Source organism: Sturnira hondurensis, unplaced genomic scaffold, assembly GCF_014824575.4.
Source record: "Sturnira hondurensis isolate 20B ecotype Veracruz unplaced genomic scaffold, ASM1482457v3 Scaffold0002039, whole genome shotgun sequence".
Classification (NCBI taxonomy): Eukaryota; Metazoa; Chordata; class Mammalia; order Chiroptera; family Phyllostomidae; genus Sturnira; species Sturnira hondurensis.
The window spans coordinates 770868-781995 of record NW_028074670.1 but is presented as its reverse complement, the minus strand read 5'-3'; the positions used below and the strand labels follow the sequence as shown (position 1 = coordinate 781995).

The 11128-nt window shown below is 46.3% G+C and overlaps 1 protein-coding gene across 1 annotated transcript; it reads right to left on the bottom strand.

Annotated features, from left to right (window-relative positions):
* Positions 1–2475: 2475 nt before the first annotated feature.
* Positions 2476–8891, bottom strand: LOC118982682 (interleukin-36 beta). The gene is made up of 5 exons (XM_037039858.1): positions 8851–8891; positions 7941–8028; positions 6563–6670; positions 3733–3872; positions 2476–2981 (listed from the first exon to the last, which is right to left on the bottom strand). Exons 2-5 carry the CDS (start codon positions 7954–7956, stop codon positions 2760–2762), a joined length of 486 nt encoding a protein of 161 aa, XP_036895753.1. The 5' UTR covers positions 7957–8028; positions 8851–8891; the 3' UTR covers positions 2476–2759.
* Positions 8892–11128: the final 2237 nt, after the last annotated feature.

The window sequence follows — 11128 nt, the reverse complement described above, 5'->3', positions numbered from 1 at the left end:
GACTTACAGACTGGTGAGTGATGATGGCTGTCTTACATGCAATGGTGAGTGGCAGGGACATTGGAGAGAGATGGGCGGAGTTGAGAAATATTTTGAAGGTAAACATTTTTAGAGAGAGGCTTGATGGGTTGAACATAGGGCTTCAGGAAAGGAGGAATCAAAGGTGAGCCCTAAGTTTCTGTGTTGAGAAACTGGGTGTGGGAATTGGGTATGTTTGGCAACGGTCAAGGGCACTACTCAAGACATATTAAATCTGCATGCTTGGAAACAATACAAACTGGTGTTCCAACAAGAGCCTTGGATCAGATCAAACTGTCACCAGCCATCTGGACTGTGTTCCATTCATGAGATCTAGTAATGTCATCTGGGGAGACAGCATAGAGGAGAAGAGGACTTGAAGATGAGCCCTGAGGAACTTCAACCTTTGAAGTCACATGAGGAGGACCCAGAGAAGAGGAATGAGAGACCAAAGCCACTGGGGTTGGGGGAAATGAGGGATGACTGGCCACAGAGCCACTGGGTGTGAGTGTAAGAATGAGGAAGAGCAGCAGGCTGTGTCCAACACTGACTAAGATAAGGGCGGCAGAATGTCCATTGGATTTGGCAGCAGAGACATCATTGGTGATGCTCAAAAGAAAGGTTTCGGTGAAGTTAGATGCAGAGACTGGAATGTACTGAGTAGTGAATGGCCTACTGGTAATCAGAGGCAAACAAATTAAAATAACAAGATATTATTCTCTATACATTGGATGAATAATGATTTTTAATTTAAAAGTAAGTTTGGGCAGAGAAGGATAAACATATTGTTGGGAATATAAATTGAAAAAGCCACATTGAAGGGTAGATTGTCAGTCTGTTGAAAATAAAGAATGCACTTCCAATATTTTTTGAGAAACTGTTACATAAGAGGTAAGTCTATTTACCCCCATACCTACAGGAGGTTAATAGACTTAAAAGATGCAATCTCTGCTCTCTGTGTACCTAGAATTTGGTTGAAAGGAAGAGAGCAAGGGGCCAAGACAAGGGGGAAAAGCTCTAGCACCAAGTCTGGCAAAAGAAATATTGCATGTTAAGGCAAAATGCTATGGACTTCAAAGCAAATAAGATGTTGCATGTGGTTGGGGGAGATAAGGAGAGGCCTCTAAACACTTCAGACTGATGTAGGATGTGAGAGACATGAGTAGGTGAGATACACAGGGACGAAAGTGTTTGAGGTGTTTGCACGAGAGAAGGTGTGGAGGGAAGAAAGCCAATGTGTTTCAAGTAGCTGGTACAGAAAAGAAGTCACTTTGATTGAATCTGTCTCAGCCTAGATTTACACCAGAAAGCAGAGCCTAAGTAAACGGTTTGCCTGCAAGATGATGAGAAGTGACCCAAGGGAACAGGAGTGGGAGCTGGGGGAATTGAAGCAGGGAAGCCAATGCAAAGGTGTGTTCTTGGGCTTAGACTGCCATGGGAGACTATGATGCAGTCCTGCTGGGACTCTCTGAGGATCATGTAAATAGAATGCATCTCAGAATTATCCACCCGAGTGATCGAAGAGGCAGAATTTCCCCACCCACTCCCATCCCCCCTTGGTGAAGGTTTCCTCTGAAGCAGCTCCCGTGCACGTGTGAGTGCCAAGCAGGTCCCTGCAAGTCTCCTTCTCCGGGTGTCCTAGGTGCCCCAGAGCAGGGAGAGATGGTTGGTGCAGCCGAAACGACATGCAGTCAGGTTACAAGTTCTCAAAGCACAGCAACGACTGAGAAAAAGGTAGGCTAACAGGGTGTAAGGTTAGGTTCAAGGTATTATCCCAAAGACTAATGGGCAGTGAAGGAACAGATGGTAATGCCAGAGGGATAGGTCTTGGAACAGATTATACTTGGCTAAGAAATTGAACTTAGCAATAGATACCCACTGCAAAACCTGACAATCCTGCTTGTCACATGCAAAGAAGGGCAAGGTTTCCTGAGGGAAGAGCCTGTCATGCTCACACTCAGGTTCATATGGGATTGGTGAAGTGCATCTGTAGGCTTCAGCTGAAGTAACCCTCACAAAGTGGACAATGGGCTTAAAAGCTTGCCCATAAAGATTGAATGTTCTACTAAAATTAAAAAAATATATGAATAATAATAAGAACATCCCATAGGGGCCCTCCTACTGCCAGCCTCTTTGGAAGTAAAAACAAGGACAATACCATGAGTTCTGAGAAGCTGCCCAAAAAAAATTCAAACTGATATAAGTAATTCTTTGAAACATGAATTGATCAGCATTCATATTGTTAAACAATTAATCTTGAGTATAGTATATATTATGTGTCAGATTATTAACTAATGATATTAAAAATTCATCATGATTATTGATATGCAAAATTATATTTCGCATTTATCTTACTCTTTAGATTTATCATTGGGAGTACACATTACAATATTTATAATGAACATGCATACAATTAATAAAAACCATTTTTATTGAAAGAGTTACATGAAATCTCATCTCTGGGCCATGGGTTGTCAGGAGGAGCATTTGAGATGCTGACTTAACTGTACTTGGCCACTAAGCAGATGGTGGGATGAGATCAGGAAAGAAGGAAAAGTGACTCTCAGGGTCCATACTGGGGTGACACTCAAGTGTCAGGCATAGTGCGCCAGTGCGTGTTTAGAGGTAGTGGTTTTGGGTGCTGAGCATGAGGTGGACACCAGTGCTCAGTGTCTCTTACAATGACCTCTGACTGCGCGATCCTCTGTCCCGGAATCGGCCACCCCGAACCCAGGTGGGATTTACTGAACTCTCGTCCCAGAACTGAAAAAGAAGTTGGTATTGTAAGTTTTGCCCCTCTCTTCGGTGAGGATGACAGGCTGTCCCACCTCAGAGGAAGTGGCTATGAACCAGCTGGGGTAGGCGGCCGACTGGAAGGTGGAGGTGGAGCCCTCTGTGCTGTGCAGAAAGAGAAAGGGCACCTGCGCTTCATCCTCCCTGTACAGGTCCATTATCTTTTTCTCCTAGGAGCAGGAAAGAGGCCTATTAGACAGGATTACTGGGAGGAGGGAGCTAAACTAATTCAGCCTTGGGAGTGACAGCTTTCCCCAAAGGGAGGGACAAGAGGAGGATGCCAGGTGTCAGGATAGGCAGCATGCTGGTTCCCAAAACCAGGTGCTTCTGATTCTTCGAGACAACACCCACTTCCCTGAGAACAGAGTGGGGTTAATTATCTCGTAGGTGCTCCTGTTAGGCACCCATCTGCAGGTCTGGGCCAGGCTCACGAGATTCCCAGGTTCTAATGGGTTTACACATTGCAGCATCCATCATGACCCCTAATGCTGCTTTCCGTGCAGGGACCACAGGTATGAAATCCACATGATCCAGACTAACATTCTCCCCTTGTCTCCTCTGAGTATGGTGGGCTTTGCTTGCATGGGAGCATCCCAACATCTCAAAGGACTTCTGGAAGGCAGTTAAAGAGGATAGGGAGTAGAGAAGCTGCCAGTCCTAGGCTTTCTGAAGCACCCATCTTGTGGGAGTCCTCTCTGGCGTTCAGAGGGTACTACGAGAGTGGAATACGTGTTACGACCATTCCAGAGGTAGCATGTATTGATTTGGGGATCAGCCAAGTCAGGCTTCCTTATACCGAATAATCCAGGATTGAAACAATGTTATTTTTATTCAGTGACACAGTCAATGAAACAAAAGGTCTGTCTCATAGTACTCATCAGATAGCACTCTGTTTCATTAGCTAGTAGTACGACCACTCACCTTAAGCTGCAAAGTAGGCTGGTCCTCAATTTCTGCACAGAACAAACAGAGATCCGTGTCCATGATTCCCAAGTATATCAGGTTGCCCTTTCCTTCAACATGGACATTTGTGTCTTTGCATGGGAGTGAGGAAATAACGACTGGAAATGGAAACAGATGTCAGGCCCCAGGCAGCAGAAAGTCTGGGCCTGCCTAACACCGGGCTATTCCTTTGGCCAGACCTACCCCAGGGCACTCCTCCAACTGGACACGTGGTAAAAACCCTCCGTTGTAATTAGAAACTCATTTCCCTTTTTCTTCCTTACTATCAGAACCCAGCTGTCATCAGGGCACATGGCTTCCCAAAAATAAAAATAAAATTCCCCACCACACTTGCAGCTAACTTTGACCATATGCTTAAGTCGTCGCCCATGAGCTACAGGTGGAAGTGCTCTGTGGGATTTCCAGAATGTTCTTCAAGGGGAGCCAGCTTGGCTGGGAGGAGCTCCTCCTTTATACCCTGTATCTTCTTCCTACAATTAGATGAGAGTTGAGGTGGCCTTGAGATTGCTAAGGCATCATGGACTCACCACACTGGCCTCAGCTTGCCTGCTCAGGCTTCTTTCACATGGGAAAGAAATCAACTTGATCTTATGTAAGTTGCAGTCACATGGGTAAATCAGCTGAATTTACGTCATTATCAGCTGAATTTATTCCTGGCCAATTGAGCCCAGAAGCCCAGGCAGGGGGCTCCTTTTGGGCAGGGAGCAGGGAGTTTATCCACTCAACACTTTCTTGAAAATCCACTCAGAACAAGGCAGACTTTGTCATGGACCCCACAGAAAAAGAAATGAAAACTGTAAGCAGAGAAATGGCCAGAACCACAATAAATTGTAATATCTGCTCTGGGGGAAGTGACCAAAGCCTGGGACAGTAGAAGAGAGGCCAAATTTAGTGGGAAAAATCAGTGAAGATCTTTCTGCAGAGGCAAAGTCAATCTGGGACCTTAAAGCTAAGAGGAAGCTAGTAAATGAGGAAATGGATAGAGGGTGGGGGAGGGAGTTTGGAGGGAGAGTATTACAGCGAAAGGAATGGTCAAGGCCACAGGTGGAAAAAGAGCTTGTTAAGTTAAAGGCCTCAAAGAAGACTGGGGAGGCTGAGATCTCCCTGCCTTCTGTGTACCTTCATTTCCCACCACCAAATCACAAACACATGGGAATGATACTCCTCAATTAACACAGGAAGAGGGTCACTCATGAATCCTGGTGGAGAACAAGTTAGAGGCTGCACAAATGCGGAGGGAGGGAGGGCAGTGAGGAAGCAGTGGCTGGAGTCCAGATGAGAGGTCATAATCGTAGAAATAAGGCCTGCTGTGCACGTAGGCTCATCAGTCTTTGCTGATGGACTGGCTAGAGACCAAAGAAATGGAGGAGTCAAGGGTTCCCCTGCTCCCGGCTCAAGCTGATAGGACCATGGTGGTGACAGAGATGGGGAAGAGTGAGTGTGTCAGCCGTTCTGAGAAGTCAGATCTGTAGCTTCACTCGGAATAGACAAAGTTAGAGGTGTCCAAAAGGACACTGAACAGGCATGAAATGTTCATCTGGGTTGAAAGCATAAATGGCAGAGTGACAGAGGTGACTTATCAACCCGAGACCTGCTTGCAGTCCCTTCACTCATGACAGAGCGGCTGCATACTGAGCTCAGAGGGTTTCCAGCACTGGGACATTTTCCAGAGAAAGTGGAGTCAGAAAGGAGGATATGGACCGCAAGAGAATGTTCTTACGGAATGAGAAGATGGAGAGTGTTCAAGAAAGGAAGAGTTAGTAGTCGTGCTGACTGTGGCTGAAGAACCGGATGCGAGCACAGAGGAATGTATTGGGTGATCTTGGGAAGAGGAGCTCAAGGGGAGAGGTCAAGGGTCAGTTTAGACGTGAAAGTGTTTGAGGTGAGCGTGAGGAGGAGGTGACATGGAGACAGGTCGTGTAGTCGGCTCCTCTGTGGAATTTGGCCATGGCTGTTATATAGGATGGCACATTGTGTATAGGAAAACAGAACAACAGTCGGAAGAAATGTGGGTATCAAGAGAAGCTATTTAGAATTTATTAAGCTTGGAAATACTGTATCAGAGCATGTTTTTCAGTGTCAGAAAGGATCCAATAGACAGAGAAAGGTGGGATATGTAGGGAACACAGAGATGGGATCAAACACTGAAGTCCTAGGCAAAGGGAACGAGCTGAGTTAGACTCCCCCCCCCCAGCTTTACTGAGGCATAATTTATATGAGGTGAATTGATTTTTGATGGGAGAAAGAAATATTCTCTGATTTCCTAGGGAAGAGGACACCAAGTTAGGAAAAGGTGCAGGTTTGATGGTGGAATGTGAAAGTGTTCAATCTGAGGACATGGTAGCAATGGTTGAAATTTAAAGGAAAAGCTTCAAGGAGAAGGTCAGCTGCTGACTGAATGAACCATCCCCTCTTATCAGAAGACATTTTCTTTGGGTAAGGAGAGCTGCCGACCTCTCACACCTGTTTCTAGGTACAGGATTTCCTTCATGGGTGGGAACCAACTTGCCATTTCTTGCCCCTCCTGTGGACACTGAGCTGGTGCCCAAAAGTAGGAGAGGCTACAACCAGGCTCATACAAGCTCAGCCTCATCCCCAGTGGAGCTGATGGCCCTTTAAGAGGCAACAGTGGCCCTGGCTGTGTGGCTCAGCCATTTGGAGCATCCTCCCTGGCACCTAAAATTTGTGGGTTCGACACCCCATTGATTCTCTCTCCCTCAAATCAATAAGACACATCCTTGGATGAGGATTTGTTTGAAAAGGTAACAGTGGCTCCATTGTCACTCACCAGGTTTGACATTGCTGCTAGAAGGAACTGTGATTAAAGAGTTTCCCTTCAGGACCCACACCATCTGGTGAGAATCACGAATAGTATAGAATTCTGGAGTGTTCCGACCTGCCAGATGACAGCAAAAAGCACAAAACACACATGAAGTTATTATAAACTTCAGGGGCTCAGCTGCACCCTCTAATACAGTGGTCCCCCTCATCCACTGTCTCAGTTCCTGTGATTTCAGTCACCCACAGTCAACTGTGGCCCAAAAATATTAAATGGAAATTTGCAGAAATAAGCAATTCATAAGTTTTAAATTGCATACCATTCTATGTGGTGTGACAGAATCTTGCACCATCCCCTCCATCCCTCCTGTCATGGGAATCATCCCTTTGTCCAGTATGTCCATGCCATGTCCATTCCCCATCCATGCAATCACTTGATAGCCCTCTGGGTCATCAAATCTGCTATTGTGGTACCACAGTGCTTTGTTCCAGTCACCCTTGTTTTACTTACTTGTGGCCCCAAAGCACAAGAGTGGTGATGCTGGCAATTCGGATAAGCCAAAGAGCAGCTGTAAAGGGTTTCTTGTGAAAAGTCGTGCACGTATGAGAGGAAACATGGTACGTGCAGGGTTCAGCACCATCTATGGTTTTAGGCATCTACTGGGGATCTTGAAACGTACCTCCCTCAGACTAGGGGAGGCGACTGTGCTGCCTTCTGAATGTCTAGGGTAGGCTCTCTATTCTGAGAAAATGGCTCTAAGGAGGAAGGGAGGGGAACCAAGGCAGGGGCTGGTTTGTGCATCAAAGTGTCTAAAAGCCTGGCTGGTGTAGCTCAGTGGATTGAGCATGGGCTGCAAACCAAAGGGTCGCTGGTTAGATTCCCAGTCAGGGCACATGCCTGGGTTGTAGGCCAGGTCCCCAGTGGTGTCCACATGAGAGGCAACCACACACTGATGTTTTTCTAACTCTCTTTCTCCTTCCCTTCCCCTCTCTCTAAAAATAAATAAATAAATATTTTTAAAATAAAAGAAGAAAAAAAATTTTTAAGTGTCTGAAAGGATGTACATGCATGCACAATCCCAAGGGATTTTCTAGGGGTGTCAGTAACTTGTTCTTCTCTGAGTGATAGTTTCTGGGTACTAAAAAGAACCAAAAATATTTCAATGGGTCATCAGTATGTAGTTTGTTTTTTCCTTTGCCCCCTCTATCAAAATAAGTAAATAATTCTAAATATACATAATAAGACAAAAACAAAAGTGTAGGTTTCATGATATGAGCATTTGAGCAAATACAACTGTAACTGAGCAAATGGAAGGGGCCCTTATGCCCTATTGTCCTTGGGGAGGCTGGACAGAGACTGCTAAGCGGGTTTGTAATTTGCCACTTACTTTGTATGGTTGCCATGTTGGCTTGAGGGCTTTCTGTAAAGAGGACAAGGTAGAGTAGGTGGTTGCCAGGAGGTTGTCAGCAGCTGATCTTGTGGAGGAAGGAAGGAAGAAAAGCATGTTATTCGTTGCTCTCCCATCCACCTGAATAAATCTGTGTAAAAATTATCTGGAGGAGGATGCCCTGAAATCCTGTCCTTGGTGCACATTTGAGACTAAGGATGGGAAGAGCAAACCTCAAGACCAGAGAACCCCAGATGGAAGCTCCCTTCTCTGTTGTGACTGGATGGTCTTGGCTGTCCATGCTGTGATGGCCTGGGGGTGCCCTCTGCCCATCACACCTGGGATTGCCAGGGGATTCCAGAGCATCCCCCAGCCACCTTCCAGGACAACACATTTCTAAGTTTAGAGGAGGAGGGGAGAGTGTGTATTCTTCTTTATTTAGGCCTCCATAGCTGGTAAGTCACCAATTACCCTGACTTCAAGCTTGAACATTCAAAATAACTGTCAGCAAGCCTGTCTCTCTAACGCCCATCTCCCCCATTGCCCATCCAAACAACCATCTCTAAGGATCCATAGACATCCACTGGCTCCATTAGATGTTTCACAGTGAGACAGCATCTCTCTGGACTTTGAGTTGGGGAACCAGGACAGTTCCCCCCCAAACCACAGACTCCCCACCGTGCGAACCAGGTGTTCAGCACTCTCCCTGCCTCAGAGCCCTCGGTGTCTGACTCTACTGTTATCCCGAGGAGGGAGTGAGCAGCCAGCTATGCTCGTGGGGGCGGCCCCAGCTCCTCTGACGCCCTGCGCCTTACACCCCAGGCCCCTCAGCCCCAGAGGTTCCTCAGGACGCGACACAGAGCAGTGAAAGAAGGTGCCCAACACATGGCTTCTGAGCAGCAGAAGTTACCTTTGTTCCAAGAGACGCTCTTATCCCTGGGCCAATGTCAGACTACACTGGCTGTCTAGGGCTCCTGGGCCTTTTAATGGGCAAGAGGGTCATTTCCTGGTTCTGGGTGTGCCCACTTTGTCAAGAAAGCTGGTCTGGCATAGAAATCCTGTGAGGTGTCAGTGAGTGACTGTGTGGCAACACAGGTGTGGCCATTCTGGGGTCCCAGACAAACCAAAGCAGTTCATGTGTCAAGAAACAACCGTGATGAAATACAGCCAAGTCCAAATGCATTGCTATGAGGAGAAGTTTCTTCCGGACTGCCTTGAGGACAGAGGTGTGACTGTCTCGATTCACCAACTACATGAACCACACCTCGTGCACATCTGATTGGGAACATTCCACCATCTCCCTGTCAGGAGTTTTACATAACCAATATTGAAAGCTTGTTCTATATCTGTTAAAGCTGTCAGAGATGTACCTTATTAATCTTTTAATCCTCACAACAACCCTTTAAGGGCCACTGATTTTTATTTCTCATGCAAAAAACCAGAGGCCCTGAGAGACAAATCTTACCTAAAGTCACATAGCTACTAAGAAATTTAGCCATGTTAGAAGCCAGATCTCTCTGTTCTCTGTTCTTAACCACTGTGAAGTGTGTTTCCAGAGGCTGAGACACAGGCCTGTGTCCTGTATCCTGTGACAGGTTCTGAAACCTGTATGGGACCCAACAGAGGGGACTGACTGGTGGGGTAGGAGGTTCCTGAGATGCCTGCGGCTTTCTCACTCTGAACTGGGGATCACACTCAACCTTAGCAACTGCATGGAATCATTACCCTTGAAGCCCAATATTGTCAGTCAGCCCTGAACGTTAAAATACCCTACTCATTCTATGCCCAAATCTGCCTCCATGCAAACTCATAGCTACTGGCTTTGGTTCTATTCTCTGAAATCCACTGCAAGCTCTCTCCCCCAGAGTACTGCAATAACCCTTAACTGGTCACCCTGCCCCTGTTCTCACCCCCTACAGTGAAATGTCCACCTGGCCATGAGCAGGGGTCAAAGACCCACTGTGTCACTCCAGGCCCCTACCAGAACTCTAATGGCTTCACATCACACCCAGAATAACAACCAGAGTTCTCACCATGGCCCACCTGAGCTCGCATGAGCCCACATGATTGGTCCCTGCTTGTTTGTCCACATACCTCTGTCATCGTCCTGTCAATCCCCTCTGCTCTAGCTCCAGCTGATTCTCTCACCCAGAGAGCTCAGCTTCCTGGGAGCCTCTCCTGTTTCTCTGCAGGAAAGGGCTTCCCCAGACCATCATGAGGATCAATTCACTTCCATGTACTTGCCTTTTAGTGGGCAAAAAGCCACCCTGTAGATGAGATCTACCCTGACCACTCTTGCTAGAAGAGCCCCTTATTCAGGCTCTAATTCCTAATTCTTCTCTATTATTTTCTTCATAAAATGTATATCTCCATGGCAGTGGATGTGTATGTGTGTACATATGCATATAGGGTGGGTTTTTTGGCAATAGACCCTTTTTCTATGCTATCTTTTTTAAATGGAATTTATTGGGGGTACCATTGGTTAATACAGATTTCAAGTGTACAACTCAGTAAAACGTCATCTGCACACTGCATTCTGTGTTCGCTGCCCAAAGTCAAGTCTGTTTTTGCCCCCATTTATCCCCCCTTTGCCCACTTCCACTTCCCCACACCTTCCTTTCCCTCTGGCTATCACCATACTATTGTCTGTGTCTATGTGTCACACACACACACACACACACACACAATCTGTCCAGAACCTATCCAGCCATGCAATATGAAAAATAGACATTTATTGAAGAAGACACAAGATACAAGAAACATTGTACACAGGACAATGATGCCTCAGTTGCCTTCAAAGTAGGCACCTTGGACCTCACACAGTTCTCCCAGTCGCCATCAACTGCACCATTGTATTTTCCTGAATCACATTGACAGTCTGAAACCTCTTCCCTTTTGAAGGTGATTTTAGTTTGGGGAAAAGCCAGAAGTCACAGAGCTCCAAATCTGGGCTGTAGGGGAGCTGAGTCGCCTGAGTGATTTGATGTTTTGCCAAAAAACTCTGCATGAGATGTGATGCATGAGTGGCCACACTGTCATGATGAAGCTGCCAGTCACCAGTTGGCCATAGCCATGGCCTTTCAAATCATCTGAATATTTTTCATGGAGCAATGTTCAAGCTTAACACAAAATTTGACGCAGATTTGTTGCTCTACTTACTCAGCCCATTTGAATGTGACAGCCACACA